The sequence below is a fragment of the Thamnophis elegans genome, chromosome 15 (genome assembly GCF_009769535.1).
Source record: "Thamnophis elegans isolate rThaEle1 chromosome 15, rThaEle1.pri, whole genome shotgun sequence".
In the NCBI taxonomy this organism is placed as follows: Eukaryota; Metazoa; Chordata; class Lepidosauria; order Squamata; family Colubridae; genus Thamnophis; species Thamnophis elegans.
In genome coordinates, this window is record NC_045555.1 from 30008372 (window position 1) to 30028328 (window position 19957).

The 19957-nt window shown below is 40.0% G+C and overlaps 1 protein-coding gene across 1 annotated transcript in view; it reads right to left on the reverse strand.

The window, feature by feature from the left end:
- Positions 1 to 5367, reverse strand: part of LOC116518592 (pituitary homeobox 3-like) — a 37581-nt gene extending 32214 nt beyond the window's left edge. Inside the window, exon 1 of the mRNA XM_032232096.1 lies at positions 5262 to 5367. Coding sequence (XP_032087987.1) covers positions 5262 to 5367 — 106 coding nt within the window. The remainder of the gene's footprint in view (positions 1 to 5261) is intronic.
- Positions 5368 to 19957: the final 14590 nt, after the last annotated feature.

The following is a 19957-nucleotide window of genomic DNA, read 5'->3' on the forward strand; positions in this document are numbered from 1 at the left end:
AGGGGTATCCTATCCCCTACAGATGAAAACATAATTAAAAAAATATTAGACTGTGCCAAGATGGATAGATTGACATTAAAATAAAAGAGAGAAACAGAATATTTTTCAACATGTTTTATCAGTGGTTAGAGGTAGAAATTAGAAGATGAAAAATCATCACCACCGTATTTTTCGGAGTATAAGGCTGAAAATAAGGGTGTGTCTTATACACTGAATACAGCATTTTTTGCCTCCCGAAGCCCTGCCCCCTTCACCAAAATGGCCGTGCATAGCCTTATGGAGGCTTTCAGAGAGCTCTTGGGGGCTGGGGAGGAGAGAAATGAGTGAAAAATGGCCGTTTCCCACACACACACACCGCCCCAGCCCCCAGGAACACTCTATCAGCCTCCATAAGGCTATGCATACATTTTTTTTGACAAAAAACAGGCCTGTTTTTGCAAAAAAATGGCCGTTTTTTGCTCATTTTTGCTCCCCCAGGAGCACTCTGCAAGCCCCCCCGCAATGCTATTCATGCCTTTTTTTAAAAAAGAGCAGGGCCGTTTTTGTGAAAAACGGGCCAATTTTGGGAGGTTTGCAGAGTGCAAAAACTTTTTTCCCCCTTTTGGAAAGCTCTTTAACTGATGGATGAGAATTACATTGATCAAGTGCTGTGCCAGCAGAAAGTCTTAGGTGCTGCAGATTGTCAGCGATTTCCTTCTCCAGCACATGGATAAATACACCTGGAAACATCTACCTATCTACCTACTCTCTCTCCCCCTCCCTATCTACTGCATTTCTCTCTCCCCCCTCTATCTACCTACATACCTACCTACCTACTCTTTCTCCCTACCTATCTACTGTATTACTCTCTCTCTATTTCTCTCTCTCTCTATCCCTCTACCTACCAACCAACCTACCTACCTACCTACCCACTCTCTCTCCCCCTACCTACCTACTGTATTTCTTTATCTCTCTCTATTTCTCTCTCTATATATCCCTTTATCTACCTTTCTACCTAACTACTCTCTCCCTCTCCCTACCTACCTACTGTATTTCTCTCTCTTTCTCTCCCTCTCTATCCCTCTATCTACTTACCTACTTTTTTAATATGCCTGTTCAAAACCTTGGTGCGTCTTATACTCCAGTGCGTCTTATACTCCGAAAAATAGGAGGTATGTATAAATAAAGGATGAAAAATTATTATAAATAAGTAAACATTATTACTATTATTTTTTTACTATTATCGTGATTATCAGAATTATTATTATCATTTTGTAAACCTAAAATGACTCCGACAATACACTGTTCATTAAGCACCTATGTATATTTAAGGAAAAAATGTATAAATAAAATTCAAAAAAAGAAAAAGAACATATTTCTTATTTGTTGATTGGATTGGATTGGGATCAGTGGTGGGTTTCAAAAATTTTTAGAACCTATTCTGTAGGTGTGGCGTGTTTTGTGGGAGTTGCTTGGTGTCCTTGTGACTGGGTGGGCGTGGCCAACTTGGAAAATGTGGTGAAACTCACTTAACGACGCCTTGCTTAGCAACCAAAATTTTGGGCTCAGTTGTGGTCATAAATTCTCTTTCTTTTTTTTCTTTTTCTTTCTTTCTTTCATTCCTTCCTTTCCTTCCTTTCTTTCGTCTCTCTCTCCCTTATTCTCTCTTTCTTTCATCTCCCTCCCACTTTCTTTTTTTCTTTCTTCCTTTCTTTCTTTTTCTTTTTCTTTCTCTCTTTCACTTTCTATCATTCTCTCTCTTTTTTTCTCTCACTCTCCTTCCATTTCTTCCTTCCTTCCTTTCTTGTGTGTATGTCTCCCCCTTCCCTCCTTCCTTCCTTCCTTCCTTCCTTCCTTCCTTCCTTCCTTCCTTCCTTCCTTCCTTTTCTCTTCCTTTCTCTCTCTCTTTCTCTCTCTCTCTCTCCCCCCCTCTCTCGCACACATCCCTTCCAATTATATTTGTAGATATATTCTATGAACTAAAACCGGTGCCCAATAAATCCTACTGTGTTTCCACAAAAATAAGACCCTGAAATAAGTGCTTGGTCTTATTTTTGGGGAGGCTTTACTATTTTGGGGTGCAACTTGGGGTTGGCAGGTGAGGAGGGGGAGAAGCGAGATGGAGCTGCAAGTCAGGCAAGATGTGTGTGTTGCTTCTCCCCCACCCCACCCCGCCCCATCTGCCACCCCACCCCATCCCCCCAAGTTGCACCCACAAAGGGGCGAGGGGCAGGAAGCCCTGCCATGCCCGGCAAGGGGGGGAGAAGAGACGGCAAGAATCGTGGCTGCTTTTGGAGCCCATTGAGGCTGCAAAAGCAGCAGGAGGCCCCATGTGCCTCGCGCTCCCTTCAAGAACAGTTGCCAAGAGCTTGGCCCCAATTGAGCCTCCCTGGGGTGGAGCCTGCAGCCCGGCACTTGAGAGTGTGCTTGAGAGAGAATTATGCAACCCAGCCTCTCTTTCAAGTGGACAGGAAGTTCTCTTTTACCATGCAGCTGGCTGGTTGAGAATCAGGCAGTCGTGGGAATTGCCTGCAATTCTTGTTACTGTGAGAGGCTGCACGTTGCAAGGAATGGAGCAAGGCGGTGGGGGTAGAGGACGAAGCAAGGCAGAGGTGCGAAGTTGCCCCAAGGCCCTATACTGTCTTACCTGAAGGCCCTTCAGCCAGGCCACCCATGCCAAACCCTCCCCGCTCCCCAGGGGAGCCACATTCCCTTCACTTACCTGCTTTCCAGCTCTGTTCTCCGCTGCACAAAATTAGTCTATGCGACCATGGTAAAAAAATACCAGAAATTCAGACCTTCCAACTTCTCACAAAAAAAAAGTCTCATGTTGTTGGAAATACTCCCATAGACTACTTTTCTTGCCCTGCACATGGCAGTTGAGAATGGAGCAGGTAAGCAGGTTAGTGAAGGGATGTGGCTGCCTTGGGAGGGGAGGCTGAGGGACCTGTGTGTGTTTGTGTGTGTGTGAGAGAGGGGGGAAGATGGAGAAAACATTGCTGCCAGCCCTAGAGAAAGAGAAAGAAGAAAAGAGAAAGAAAGGAAGGAAGGAAGGAAGAAAGAAAGAAAGAAAGAAAGAAAGAAAGAAAGAAAGAAAGAAAGAGAAAGAAAGAAAGTGGCAGAGGGAGACAAAAGGAAAGAAGAAAGGAAGGAAAGAAAGAAAAGGAAGGAAGGAAGGAAGGAAGAAAGAAAGAAAGAAAAAGAAAAAGAAAGAGAACTTATGACCACAATTGAGCACAAAATTTTGGTTGCGAAGCAAGAATGTTGTTAAGTGAGTTTCACCACATTTTCCAAGTTGGCCACACCCACCCGGTCGCACAACCACCAAGCCACTCCCATCTGGTCACATGACCACCAAGCCATTTCCACAAAACAGGCCACACCTACAGAATAGGTTCTAAAAAAATTTGAAACCCACCACTGCTTGGAAGTTTGGCCTTTTAAATTAATGAACTCTGGACAGTGGACTAAAAAAGAGATTGACTAAACACAGATGCAACCCAAGATGGACATGAGGAGAACTTAAACAGAATGGAGCTTTTTCAAAACATTCAAGTCAGAGAAAATATTTGATTGTATAGACCAGGGGTCAACAACCTGTGGCTCTAGAGCCACATGTGGCTCTTTCAGCCCTCTCCCTGTCGGATGACCCCACTACTAGGTATTTGCACAATATTGGAAAAATGAGACCACTCCATCAGATTAGGATGTAATTTGAAAAACTTTAGACTGTGCAGAGATGGATAGCTTGACTTTAAAAACAAAAGACAACGAAGACACCAAATATTACTTGACATGGAATAGATTTCATGAGTGGTTAGAGATAAGAGGTAGAAATTAGATGAAAAAATATTGCTGTGTATAAATTAAATATAAAGATGGTTTATACTTATAAATATGCCAATATAATTAACAGAAGTATGAATAAGCTGAGTCAAGAAGAAGAAGAAGAAGAAGGAGAAGGAGGAGAAGAAGAAGAAGAAGAAGAAGAAGAAGAAGAAGAAGAAGAAGAAGAAGAAGAGGAGGAGGAGGAGGAGGAGGAGGAGGAGGAGGAGGGGGGAGGAGGAGGAGGAAGAAGCCTGGTATACCACAAGATTGTGTCTTCTGTAGAGACAACAAAATAATGTATAAATTTAATTTCATTTTGACTAGTCTCACATAGAGCAAAAAATGGGACTTTTAGGGGACTCCGTCCAATGAAGGAAAATGAAGGAACTGCAGCTTACTTAGAAAAAAGCTTCACTGTTTCAATGGGAATCACTAACAAATATCTATAGAATTGCAACCCAAACGTTTATTGCTTCCGAATGTACTCATGTATGCAGGTACTAATTCACTTTCTCTACACAATATTACATAGCCTTACATATTTAAATTGTACAAATGAAGATTGAAAACAATTATTCTATTTTTCAAGAGGCCATTCCTCTTACACATAGGGTGAGGTGATAATTGTTACAAAAGAGCAATTAATACTTAGTTGATTTGTTATTGCATTTAATTATAAGAGAAAAGATGCTTTCTGCCTGTGCACAACCACACTATTTTGCATAGATATTTTGTAGATCGAAAGTAGAACATGCCTATGCCAGGGCACCTCAGCCCCACAGCATGCTAATTTTCAGTGTTTTTAGTAACATGTGACACTTGTATTTTGTCATATAATATTATAAACACTTAAAATATTTCCTCTGGCTTCAGCAAAGCACTTTTTATTTGATGATAACATTCCAGTGTTCAACTTATCAAAATAGTCAGTTTAAATTACATGTATTTCATTACCTTTTTCATGTAACTTTTGAATCTATGTTGTTAGTATGGTTCTGTCAGTTTGAAAAACCATAGTATGAATAAGATCACAATGCCATCTCCTCAATCAGCATGGTGAAAAAAATCTGACAGGAAAGCTGAAAGGGAGACCATTTTTTTGTTCTCCTAAAGCAACGACGCTCCACCTGAGTTGAGATCAGCACCCATCTTCCAGGCATTTCAAAAAGCAGTTAAGAGAGGCAACCTGATGAGTTGCAGTGGGTGATTGGATTGCTATTTTTCCCCTTGGAATGAAGGCAAATAGGAAATTCCACACATTGAATATGGGAAATATTGAGGTTTCAATTATTTTTGAGAGCTGAATTTATACAGTCTATTAAACATTCATTTTTAGAATTTTTCAATACTGAATACTGAATACCGAATACCGATGAAAAAACACAAACACAGTTTCTCTTATTTAAGGAAAATCCCTTTAAAATGAGAAAGAAGATATCTGTTCTCCTACTTACCATTTGCTTGCCCCTTGTGCCTGTGTGCATGTTGAGGTGTCCCAGATTCTGAGAGGGAAAGTGGGGGGCTCTGAGCTTCTGGGTCAATGAGCAAGTTGAACTCCATCTGCCTGGCACAGGTGCAGGAGGGGAACTGAAGAAATATAGGGGGAAGTGTGAGGGGAGAGATATGCTTACCTGGAGGTAAATTAGTTTCATTGAGACTTATATTCAAGTGTTTACAACTCAGGCCAATAGCATGATCAAATTAACCAAATTTCAATTTACTCCAAAAAGGGTTTTCACAGTGAGGTTCAATCCCGGAAAAACATACTGTATATAGATTTGCAGGCTAGCATTTCATGTAAAGTTTTAGCCATTTTTAAAATAAGGGGCAGTGCAGATGTATCCTCCACTTTTAGAGTAATTTATTTCTGTATTCTCAAACGTTTAGAGCAATCGTATCATTCAATTGGCAGAAATACTGTAGTTGTGAATCTGGTCAGTACTGGTATCTTGCAATTATTTTTCTCTTCATTTTTAAGATGCATGTTTATGAAGTGTATTAAAATTATTTCTGTACATATTTTTAAACAATGGATACTGACATTTTATTTCTGACACTCTCTTTCCCCCCTCCCCCCACACATATATAAGCATAGGCAAGTACACAAAAATACTCACACATTCATGTATATGCAAACATATGCACAAAGAGCCCTGAGTCTATATAGAAACCAGTGTTTTCTCATGCATTTTGTACATGAAGCGGAGCCCACCAATAAATTCTTACTATTGTGAGGGTTTTTGATTCCAAGAATTATGCAGAAATGCACAGTGCATTAATTTATTGGACTAAATGTAGAGGTGTGTGTAACTTTGCTGTCTGAATTTATTAAGCCCTTTAGCCCCGTCTCTAGGAAGCAGCAATTGGTATAAAATGATCATTTTCCTCATTCTGACAAGTGACTGCATCTGCAGTCTCTCCTGACACCGACAGTTCAATCCTTAGATCCAAAGTTTTCTCTTTCGCCTGCTACAGATTTACTTGGTATAGCCCTCAAAATCTCCTAGCAAAAGGTAATTAAGTTTTGCTATAGTAAAACTTGCTTCACCAAAGGCTTATCCAACAAACTTTTACTTTTGCCATACACAAACATCTAGCTTTAGCTTATTTTTCTCTATCAATAAATGACTAATGAGTACAATGTTTTTGACTCATTTGTTTAATTATCTTTTTTCTAATTCTAGGACGTGTGGAGAACAGATCATGTTTTAGGTCATATTTATGAACAAATATTGAAAGTTCAGACACATTTTCTCCTCAGAAATATTTTGTGTATTTAAAAAAGTGGAAAATCAGAGAATGGTGTAATGTTCTTTTATCTGATTTCTGGATTTAATACATTTAATAGATTTTGATGTTGTTTCTCACTGGTTGCATATATATTTGTTTAGGAAGATTGTAATGTATAAGTCATGCCTCAGAGATTTTACAGTATGATTATTTGTAATAATGGTTTCTTTTCATTCCCGCTTTTTTGTAGATTATTATGGACGATTATTGAATTCAGCCTTTTGAAATTCTGCTTTGGCCAACTGATTTTAATTTGGTCTAAAAAGCAGGGAACCATGAGTTCTAGTCTCACCTAAGGCATGAAAGCCAGTTATCTTCAGCTAATCACTGCCTGTCAAGCAACCCCACCTCACAGGGCTGTTGTTGTGGGGAAAATAGAGAAGAAGGAAGTATCAGGTAAATTCACCACCTAATTTACTTATAAAACAATAAAAATGAGATTAAAAGTAATCCAATAAATAAATTGTGGAAGGCACTTGTTATTTCATATATGAATCTGCTCCAGTTAAATTTGAGGCTAGTTCTCTATATATCCAATGCACTTAGTACAGATGATAAATGTTCTACAAAAATAACATGCTCCCTTCCTCAAGAAATAATACAGGTAGTCCTTGACATACAACCACAACTGAGTCCAAAATTTCTGTTGCTAAGTGAGACATTGGTTAAGTGAGTTTTGCCCCATTTTACAACTTCCTTGCCACAGGTGTTGAGTTAATCACTGCAGTTGTTAAGTTAATAACACAATTAATTGTAAAGTCAATCTGGTTATCCCATTGTCTTTGCTTATCAAAAGGTTGCAAAACCTGATCAGATGACCCTGGGACACTGCAACTGTTATAAATATGTCAGTTGTCAGTTGTCAAGTGTCTGAATTTTGATCACATGACCATGGCAATGATGCAATGGTTCCAAGTGTGAAAAATGGCCATAAGTTAATTTTTTCAGTGGCACTGAAACTTTAAATGGTTACTGCTGTAAATTGAGGACTACCTGTATTTCTATATTTAGTGCATCACTCCTTCAACTTTTAGAAGCAATCTTTGAAAACTTGGCAAACAAGTATTTATTTTCCTGTTTTCCTTACATTTATAAAATCAGACAGAATCATACAGTACCTCATGGATGTTCCTTAATTCCTGACTTGAAAAATCAGAAGGCATTTTATCATTATGGATTACTATCATAATTTTAAAAATTATCTTAAGTACAAAATACTTTGTACTGTTACCATACCAATTAAGCCATGTGATGAGTTATATTTATTCTTTGGAACCAAACCACTGACTCTCTTTTCCTTGCACATTCCAGGCAAGAGGAATGTGGGGGAGAAAAGAGATAATTCAGAATACTATGTTGATTCTATGTGATTCTGGATGTGATATTTTTGTTTTGTTTTGACTCAGTTTAACATGGATATTTGCTAGAGATTGTTCACAGTTCTAGGAAAATCTACATGAACTTGTTTATTCATAACATGGTTATTGAACATAACAAAGATGAACAGCAAATTGAAATGAGTTTTGATTGAAAACATATCAAATTGGAAAACTGGTGCAAGTTTAAACAAAATCCATTCATTTTTTTTACTTAGAACTGGAGCAGTGTAAAATTTCAGAACCGTTTTTTCTACACTTCTGATCATAATGGAAATAAAAACAGGCACAAGGGAGACCATTATCAATGAGATGAACAGCAACTGTTACTCAGAAGTAGTTAAGGACTGTCAGTAGGACAAGCTGTGATCTACTTGTATCACATTGTCCCTCTTTGTCAGCTGCTGTTCCATTCAATTTGTCTGAACTGACTTCCAATTCAAGTTGCCAATATCTGGGCCAAATGTACTCTTAAACAAGATATTCCTCAGTTTGTTTCTTCCCATCTTCTAAAATGAACAGATGTGGTTTGCCGTGTAAGGGAAAGACATTTGTTATAAGAAAGGGATAATTCACAATTATTCATAATAATTGCTTCTCTGTTTGTTCACGTGAAGTTTAAACTTACCTGCCAAGTACACTGATGTCTAATATATCCTCCAATTTATAACTGTTTTGATTTCCTGATTCACAAGCAAGAAACAATATTTCCATGTTTAGTGCAGAATTAAAATATGTCAATAGAAATCCACGATTTAATATGCGATGATTGAGGACCCATCTCTGTCTCCAAATGCCATTTCTAGATGAGATGTATTTTCTATTAAATACTGGTAGTTATAAATATTTTGTTTTTTCAGCATTTTGAAGTCATGCCAGTGCAAATTTATTCTGTTTATTTTCATTTTGTAAACTGTGCAAAGTTTATTATAAATAAAGCCCTTTTCAAAATACGAAGTATAGTACTTAATTTAATACAAATCAGATAATACCCATCCAAACATACATATTCACATCCAACCCAATTCAATGCACCGCACTATAAAATCTCCTTCTTTGAACATTGTGGACTATCATCTACCACATTTGTCCAACTTAATCTGGGTTGGTAAGGAGATTTTTTTCCAATTTCAATTTCCCAAGGTAGGACAGAGAGTGTGTGTGACCCAGTTAACTTCTATACCCTACGGGGAGGGGAAAGGTGGAACTAGTTCAGTACTTTAACCACCTCATTCATATATGCACATGCATGCACTCCTGCTCGCACATACACTATGGAAATGAAGATTTCTCTAGTTTGCCATTTTTTTTCTGAGAATTAAAAAAAATTGGACAAACTAGAGGGAGGTGAAAAAAGATTACTAAAGATTAGTAAACAAGCAAGCAAACAAAATAATAAAGAATATATTCAACGGGATTACTTCCAGCTTTATATAGATTTTTCTGAAATGAATTCCCAAGTCCACCCAGAATTCTTTTAAATCATTATTACAGATACAGTATCATATAGGATTCTACTTCAATTCCTAGAGATACATTTCACTTTACCTCGGGAATAATAATGACTGAATGTGATCCTTATTATTTGTCATTGCCAAGATCCACTTTTAAATTTTTGAAGAAAACAAATCTCGGCTTTCAAACAGCAAAAAGTCTAATAAATCTTATATTTGCTTTACATGGATGATCTGAAGCTTTATGGAAAATCAAAAATCAAAAATCGAAATCCAATCCAATCATTGGCAAACACTGTAAGAATTTGTAGCATAAATACAGCAATGGAATTTGGCTTAGGAAAATGTACTTCAATAGCAATAAACTGGAGTAAAATCAAATAAAATTATAATGTTAAGTAACCTACTTGTGTATGAGCATTTTATAATTGGATAATATCAAATACAAGTAAGTTAAAAACAATACCTCAGAGAAATGAGAAAATTGCTACAGACAAAATTGAATAGTGAAAACAGCATTAAATTCATTAATATTTGGCCCATACCTATGATTTAATTTAATTTAATTTAATTAACTACATTTATATGCTGCCCAATCCTGAAGAACTCCGGGCAGCTTACAAAAATAAAGAGAAAAAAAAAGACACATAACGAACACATAACAAAAGAAAACGGTTTAAAATAGCAACACCTCATACATTCATTCTAATCGGGGCTGGACTTCAACAGTGAGGTCAACAGCCCCAGGCCTGCTGGAACAGCCAAGTTTTTACAGCTTTCCTGAAGGCCATGAGAGTGGGTATGGTCCGGATCTCTGGGGGTAGCTGATTCCAAAGAGTCGGAGCAGCCACAGAGAAGGCTCTCCTCCGGGGGCCCACCAGCCGACGCTGTCTGGCTGACAGCATCTGAAGGAGGCCCAATCTGTGGGATTTTACTGGCCGCTGGGAGGTATGTGGCAGTAGGCGGTCTCAAAGGTACTCTGGCCCTCAGTCATGTAGGGCTTTAAAGGTGATAACCAACACCTTGAATTGCATCCGGAGACCAATTGGTAGCCAGTGCAGCTTGTGGAGGACAGGTGTAACGTGGGTGTACCTCGGTGCACCCAATATTGCTCGCGCGGCCGCATTCTGGACTAACTGCAGTCTCCTAATGCTTGTCAAGGGTAGCCCCATGTAGAGCGTGTTGCAATAATCCAGCCTTGAGGTGACAAGGGCGTGAGTAACTGTTTGAAGTGCCTCCCGATCCAAATAGGGCCACAATTGGTGAACCAGACGAACCTGGGCAAAGGCGCCCCTGGTCACAGCCGATAGATGATGCTCCAGTTTCAGCTGCGAATCCAGGAGGACCCCCAAATTGCAGACCCTCTCTGAGGGGCATAAATTTTCACCCCCCAGGGTTAAGGATGGACTGTCTAAGCTGTCCTTCGGGGGCAGCATCCAAAGCCACTCAGTCTTATCGGGATTGAGCACAAGTTTGTTCACCCCCATCCAGATCCTAACAGCCTCCAGGCATCAGCACATCACGTCCGCCGCTACACTGAGCTGGCATGGGGCAGAAAGATACAGTTGAGTATCATCTGCGTATTGATGGTACTTTACTCCGTGCTGTCGCATGATCTCACCCAGCGGCTTCATGTAGATGTTAAATAGTAGGGGGGACAAGACCAAACCCTGTGGCACACCACATTTGAGGGCCTAGGGGTCGACCTTTGCCCCCCGACCAACACTGACTGCGACCTGTCAGAGAGGTAAGAGGAGAACCACCATAAGACTGTGCCTCTCACTTCCACCTCCCCTAAGCATCACAGAAGGATACCATGGTCGATGGTATTGAAGGCCGCTGAGAGGTCAAGAAGCACCAGGATAGAGGAATGTCCTCTATCCCTGGCCCGCCAGAGATCATCGGTCAGGGCGACCAAAACGGTTTCCGTGCTGTACCCAGGCCTGATGATATATTATACTACTGGAATAAGGACACATGGTGAACTGGACAGTTTGGACTGAAAACACAAGAAAGCAGATGATGATTCACTATGCATTACATCCCCAAAATGATATAATCTACTTGTCCCATAGAAATGGAGGCTGAGGTTTCAAACAAACTGTCAAAGAATAAAAGCATGTATTGGCTAATTATGTAAAAGACAGCCAAGAACAAATATAGATACAAGCTAAAAATTGAAGCTTACTAAATATACAGGAAACAAAAAGTGAATATTGAAATAACATAATAAAAATACAAACAGAATGCTGGCAAGGAAAAACATTAATTAAGGAGCTGTGATGGCAAAGACGTTAGAAAGCAATTGCCAGGATTCCAAGCAACACCCCCAACGCAAGAAGACTCCAAGGCTAGAAGTTCCTCAAAGTTCCATTTTATTAGAGATGTCATATTGGCATATCTGGGGAAACTTGAATCTGAAAGCTTCCAGGTTTTCCCCATCCAAAAGAAACCCCAGGTCCCTTCCCCTGCGCCCACATACCCATCACATGGTCCAATCAATGCATCATCCCAACTGCAGATGCCTCCCAGTCACGCCACTCCAGGTGCAGGCCGAATGTCCTTGGCTCTGATTTTCCCAGTTACAATGTGAAAGTTGGACCATAAGAAAGCCTGAGTGTCAAAGAATTGAGGCCTTTGTGGCAAGGTGATCAAACTGGTCAGTCCTAGAGGAGACTGACTGCTCTTTAGAAGGCCAGATCCTGAGGATGAAACTTAAATACTTTGGCCACCTAATGGAAGGAATCACTGGAGAAGAGCCTAATGCCGGGAAAGATTGAAGACAAAAGAAGAAGGGGACAACAGAGAACGAGGTGGCTGGATGGAGTCACTGAAACAGTAGGTGTGAGCTTAAATGGACTCCGGAAGATGGTAGAGGACAGGAAGGCTTGGAGGAACATTGTCCATGGGGTCACAATGGGTTGGACATGATTTTGCAACTAACAACAACAATCACCCGCAACTCCTTGCAATCCCCCCTCGCAGTTTCCCACAGCACTAAGTGTGGCAGTCCTGAAGATCTAAAGAAAAAGATGGCCTCAAGGGCTGACAGCAATATTGCAAGCAAATTCAGATCACTGCCAGGAGTTCAGTCCTCACCAGCTCAAGGTTGACTCAGACTTCCATTTTCCAAGGTCGGTAAAATGAGGAGCCAGTTTGTTGGAGGCAATATGCTAACTTTGTAAACTACTTAGAGAGGACTGTAAAGCATTATGAAGTGGTGGATATAAGTCTAAGTGCTAAGTTATATTGCTAAGCCAATTTATACAAAATTGGTTTGATATTTCTACAAAATTCTACAAAACTGGTTAGAACAATTAACCAGTGGAACTACTTGCCTGCAGAAGTTGTGGAAGTTTTTAAGAAGAGTTTGGAAACCATTTGTCTGAAATGGTATAGGGCTTCGTGCCTGAGCAGGGAGTTAGACTAGAAGACAAAAAGATTGAAGGGAATGTAAATACAACTGGAACATTAAAAAAGAAACTGAAGGATTGCTTTTTGGCTGCAAAAGAGCCAGTTATTCGAACTAATGCAATGAAGGCTGAAACTGAAATATCATCAAATGATTCAAAATGCACATTGTGCAAAGAAGCAGAAGTAGACAACATACCCAGCTTGTGCATGAAGATCATAAAGCTGATTATAAACAACAACAGAACACAGTCACCAAAATGATTCACTGGAACATTAGGTTCCACCACAAAACCGCGGAGGACAAAATCGCGCTCGACGAAAGCGCGCATTTGACGTTATCACAGCACGACGAAAACATCGCGCTGTGATCGAAAAATGTAAAAATAAAGCGAAAACCTTACCCTAACCCCCCCAAACCTAACCCTAAACCTAACCCTTAACCTAACCCTAAATCTAACCCTAAACGTAACCCTTAACCTAACGCTAAACCTAACGCTAACCCTTAACCTAACGCTAAACGTAACCCTAACGCTCTAAACCTAACCCTAACCCTTAACCTAACCCTAACCCTAAACCTAACCCTTACCTTTATGTGAATCGGCTTGCTTTAATTTTAATTTTATTTCAATTTTTAATTTTTTTCATCGCGCTGTGATGATGTCAAATGCGCGCTTTCGTCGAGCGCGATTTTGTCCTCCGCGGTTTTGACGGGTCACGGAACATTATTGGTACATTATGACATACCAATAGTAAAAAATTAGTGGGCATATTTAGTGGAAAAACTAATTAAAAATGAGCAGGTTAAAATATTGTGGGATTTCCAAATATAGACAGATAAAATCTAGAGTCATAACACACAAAATATAACTAGTTGGAAAAATGAAAGTGTGGATAACTGATGTGACAATAGCAGGGGTTAGTAGAATAGAACTGGAGAAGATCACAAAGTATCAAGATTTGAAAACTGAAATTGAAAAATTATTGTATAAACCTGCCATAGTGGTCCCAGTGGTTATTGGCACACTGGATGTCATATCAAAAAAATCTTGGACTAAAACAAAAAAATTTGTTCAGATATATTTTTACAAAACAGTCTTCACTGAGGAGGAATTAAGTAGTAGTTAACAGGATGGTATTTGTTATACAAAACCAAAAATGTACTAAACTGTATCTTCAGACACCTAAAATGGTTTACAGAAAAGAAGTAAAATCTTCTCAAAGCAGAGTTCAGTTTGATAAAACAATTGTTATATCACCTGACAATAATGGCAAATTTTCCATATACTACCACAAAAATGTGGTGGTATTAAATAATAATGTAAAACCTGCCTGGAAAACTGAAGCTACCAGTGTTCCTGCCCTACACATAGAATTTAAAATTCCAATTCAGAGCCTGGAGTAACACTGCAAATTCAATGTTCTTCAAGAACTCTGAGAGAAAATTAACCAGTTTAAAGCATATAAGAAAGAATATTTCAGGTCTCTGTACAGTTGAAATGATACTTTAAATATAAAATGAGAACCAGTTTGGTGTGGTGATTCAGGTGATGGTCTAACTAGTCCAATGAAGAGCCCAATGCACTCCTGGGCTTATTGTTGGGGGAAAATAGGAGGTGGAAGAACAATAGTATGTTTATCACTTTGACTTATAAATCATACGTAAGTATGTTCACCACTTTGACTTATAAATCTTACACCAGTATGTTCATCACTTTGACTTATAAATAAAAAAATAATTTTATTATAAAACTGACTTTCAAAATAAACCATTAGAGCACAGTATTTTAAATTAATCTATGCTTCATTAAATAATGGGAGTGGCAAGTGAAATAATAGAACTTGCCCACAGGGAGGAGAGCAAGACTAAAACTCTGTCTAAGCACACATATGGTCTGCATTTGAAAGCCAGGAAAATCACAGCAATTTAACTGGAACAATCTGGATTTTGCTAAAATTCACAACATGATTGGATCTCTATTTAATATATTAATAAGCCTGCTTCAAGGAAAACAAAATATGCACTGTGTTTATTCGTTTTATTTTTCTCTTTACCAGAATAAACTGTTAAACTATGTACCGATAGAACAGGCACACAAATATTCAAAAAGTGCTACATTCCCATAGAACTAAGACTGGGTGATTTTAACTTCTACAAAAAACATGAACTTCTGGAAAAATGTAATACTTCTCTCACAGTATTAATACTTTGTTTCCAAAGTTCCTTTCATTTCTATTATCCCCCACTTATTTTTTGACACTAGTTTTTCTACAAGCTTCCTAAAAGGTAGAAGAAAATAGACCTGTTTCATTTGGAGAAGATGGAATGCTTCTGTACTATTTTGCTTTGACAATATTATAAAATGTGAATATCAATGGAAACCTTCAGAAGAAGAAGCCCTTCCTCATTGCCATGCCCAGACAATCTGAAGTTTTGTTGCTTATTCACATTTTCCTGTATTTGTCCATTCAGTAATATTCTACACTTTCCATGTGAAGTAAGAGGTGAATGTCTACTAGTTAGTCAAACTCACCTTCCTAATCCAAAATGCATAGATAGTTGTATAATCCTAGTAGGACCCGATTCCCTACTCTTGAGTTATTTCTGCTCTGGTGTTTTCCTAAATGTTTACTTCATTTTATTTTAACCTAGAAATACTCAAAACAATGGATGGGAGAAGAGGCAGAAAAACTAGACAAACAGTTGGTTCTTCCTAAGGGTTAATTAAAATACTATCCAACAGTACTTGAGTGGCCAGAAATCTATATTAGCATAAAATGTTTTGCCCTTGCTGGGAATCATCCTGCTATGGACAAAATGCTGGCAAAATTAAGGATAGGGATGGGTGAACTGTCCCATTAGTTTGCCTCTCTAACCATCAAATATCACAAGCTGGTTGGAGAACACTCACAAATAACTCTCTTTAATGTAGGCTGATGGAAGAATAAATTTTAACAGACCCACAATTTTAGCAATCTGTTCAAAGATACCATGCTCTTTTGCAAATGTTTTGCATTAATGCATTAAAAAAAGATCTATTTTTCAGCTGATAAGCTCCATCCTTCCATCCGTCCATCCATCCACCCACCATTCGTCCATTGTTTATAGTTACAAAAATCAAAATATTTAATTCTGACTAATATTGTGTTGAAACAAATAACAAAAAGTCAACAAAAATAAAAAATAGCAATGAAAACAGAAATAAATCCAAGATCAACAACAATCATTTCACTAAATGTGAAAAATGTGGATTATCTACCACTCTGACATAATGGCTAGGGCAGTGATGATAAACCGAGTGCCCAAACTGGGACGCACATATGCGCATGTGCACCGGAGAGTGCCAGAAACCTGAAGACCAGCTGGTCAGTGTGCATACCGGCCACCTGGACATTGGGTTTCTGGCACGCGCATGCACATTTGCCAGCTGGTCTTCATGTGCACTAGACTATGCGCACGCCGGCCAGCTGGTCTTCAGGTTTTTGGCGCTCCGGCATGTGCGAAGACCAACTGGCCACTGTGCATGTGCACACCGGAAACCAGAAGAGCCATTGGCAATGGCATGCAAGCCCACAGAGCGGGCTCTGTGTGCCATAGGTTCGCCATCACAGGCCATGGGGAAGAGACAAACATTCCATGCCTTATGACAGTCCTTGGGAGTCATCTGAGTTTCAAAGAGTATGTTGTAATATCGAGCAAGTACTGTGACAAGTTAAATTTCTTAAGTTCCAGCACTATTTCATAGACATAGACCTGCAGCATTCCCACTCTGTTGAATCTTGTATAATGGGCAGAAATAATCAAAGATAAGTGGTCCACAAATGACTTGGCCTTTTGCCATGAAGGTGGTAACCAGATGTTGAATTATATTTGGAAGTCTACTAGGAGTCATACCATGTGTATCACACTACGCCAATAAATACTTGTAGGTCTTCAAGATTAGCCCCATACAGAGTGCCATGCAACAATCCAAATGAGAGGTGACCAAACTTTGAATGATTATAAACAGAATCCCCTGATCCAGAAATGGGTGTGGTTTATAACCAAGATGGATTTGTACAAAGGCTCTCCTAACCATAGCTATCATCTGCTCTTTGAACAGGAACTGAGAATCCAAGCTGCACATCTGATCTGTCTATTAGTCCTACATCATTCGGAACTAAAAGAGAAGATAAAAAAAATATTTGGTTTAGCTAGGGTTAAGGCAAAGCTTTCTTTTCCGTTTGGATATCCTCAGATTCCAGACACTGGGAAAGAATTCTGATGGCATCACTTAAACAAATAGGTAGAGATATATGGCTGATACTACCAGTATATCAATAGTTCTTAATCCCAGTGGTCTCTTGTAGGTGCTAAAAATTAACAGGAGAATACAATCCTGAGGAACCCTGCAAAGCAGGAAATTAGAAAGGAAACTCTTCCCCTCTGCCAATCCTGGAAAAATGAGACCCACTGCAACCCAAAGTCAATCTATAAAAATCAATGGCATCAAAGGTCATTGAGAAATCAAGGAGGTATCAGATAGTCTCCCAGTGGCCCTTCATGTGTTCCTCTGGAGTCTGGACCCTCTTTGCCCAAGTAGACCCAAGTCATTTTGAAAAGGGCTACCGGTTGCCAATCTTTGATAAGGGCAGAAAACATCTTGCCATCTTTATTACCACAAGGTGATTTTAAAAGGTTTTTGCCAGTGCCTGATTGTGCTTTCTTAGGTATCTTGTCTGTTACTATACCTGTGGGAACCAGGCATTAACTCAAAGACTCAATAAATATAGGGAGCCCAAGAGAACCTTGCTCCAGAGGTGGAATCACCATGGAAGCCAAGGACCAGTGATTGTAAAAGAGATGCTTGACTATAAGCCACTTAATTATGTCACCAGTAGAGTAGTAAATGAAACATGTCAGCTTATTTTTATGATAAAACCTTAATTAGAATAAGGGGCAAATCTGTACTTCAAGAAGGTATGGCTAAGCTTAGCTTGGCGGTTGGGGAACATATGAAAGCAATATCATGAATAGATAGAAGGAAAAAAGATGCTTGGTATATTTGTGTCTAAAATACAAAGGAGGAGAGACTCAACAGTGCTGAAATGAGACCCCTGCCGTTCCTACTGCAGTGGCTGATGGATATTTTCTCTGTGGGTAATGCTGAAAGAGGCTACTTCAAAGCCAGAAAACAAACTATTTTGCCTACAAAAATGCCACACTCACAAATCAAAACATCACCATTCAGTGATGACTTGAGCCTTGCCCCAAGCAGAGGTAGGATAGAGAATGGCAACATGTCAGCAAATTTTGTGGCAACATCATTTACTAGTATACAGAGCTTTAATTCAACCTTTAACAGCTAAGGCCCTTTAAGAGCTCATACTTCTTTCTATTCTCAAAAGAATCCATTTTACCACTCACACAAATTAATTTCTGATTTGCTCTTTTTAGTCAAGAGGCACAATTCCAATTCTTTTTATTACCAAGGATAAAGCGTGGTACTTGTAATTCTCTGGCCTATGTTCTGTTTTATGTACAATCAGAGGATTGAAGATCTCTTTGAGATTATTAGTGCAACCTCCTCCAAGAGCATGAATCCATTACAATATTCCAGAGAGGTGGTCATTTCCCTCCAGCAAAGGGAAGTCCATCATCTCCTGAGGCCTCTGTTCTACCCTGAAAAGGTCTTACCAAGATCTGCTTCTTTGTAATTTAAACCCATTATTTCATGTCTTGAACTTGTCCCCATTTCAGAGGATGAGGAGGAGGTCATTCTGGACCCCTCCCCTAACTTCCAGAATCGGGCTGCTCCTTCTCCGTTGCAGAATAACTCCTTTATATCACTGGTGCCAGCTCTGAATCCCCCTCGTTGGCCCACGGAAGCTCCAGGGACCGGTTCCCTCCCAGCGCGAGGGCCTGCTTCTTTCATCGGATGAGGGTTGGGGGGGTGGAGATAACCAACTGACTCGCTCTTTTCTAGACAGCGCGCTGGGCTTTCCAGGACCTTGCAAAGCACCCACCAGTGGGCCCCATGCCCGGCCTTATGCAGCCGCCGGGAAGTATACAAAGACACACCGTCTCCAAAGCAAAACCCCTCGCTTCCTTCCCGCGAGGAAGAGGCGACGCTGGCCCTCTTTGGACGCGCTACGGGGATGGTCTCGAAGCAACTTTCGGGCAGGGCGTTCCTTTCCTAGGGATTTACAGTCGCGCCTTCCTGGGCAAGGCTACTAAAGTAGCGACCGCCGCTTTTTCTTCCCCAGCAGCTCCACGCGTGGATAAAGGCCGGAGGAAAGGCAGGTCTCGTCCCCACTTTTTTCTCTTCGGGGCGCCAGCTTCCAAAAGCCGCTCCTCTTCTGTCCCTGCTCTTTCCAGGCTGAAATTCAGCCCGTTAGTAAAGCCAGTCCGACGCCGGTCGCGGCGCTTCTCGCCCTTCTGCAGCGAGGCCGCTCTTTGAGGGGCCCCCACTAGGAAAGCGCCTTCGGGCTCCTGGATCGCACCGAAAACAGACGAGCCTCCAATATTTGGTTAAGTCTATTTGATCAAAACAAATTCGTGACCCCGAGAAATCCTTCCAGAGCCATTCGCTTCCACTGTCGCTCCTCAGTGAAGGGTGAATCGACTCGGCCTGGTCGCCAACCCGGTTCCTTTCCCAGCCGAGCGGATTAAACGATTCGCCTGGCGTTGCTTCTGGTCCGAGTTCAGCAACGTCCGCGGATTTCAGTCCGAGTAGAAAACGAAAAGGCTGCGCCCATCCATCCATCCATCCATCCATCCATCGGTTAAAGAGGGGAGAAAACAGCGAATCCCAAAGAGCGGAGAGCTAATTTAAATACAACGAAGTTCTTTGAAACTTGTCCTAATTACATTTCTGGTATGCTATCTTTGTATTCCAATTATTTGAAAAACTACAATATTTTGATTTAATTATTTTAAATAACAAACATGCTAAGCGATGCGATACACGATGCGAGATGAATACAACATTGGCCAGCCGACTCCGTTTTCATTTGTCAGGCAGGATCCTTGTCTATCGGATTAAGAAAATTAGAAATGTCTTCTGATAGGATATTTACAAAAGGTTAATAAAACAACGGAGTGGAAATTAAATATTATATGTTCGGCGTGGTCTTGTT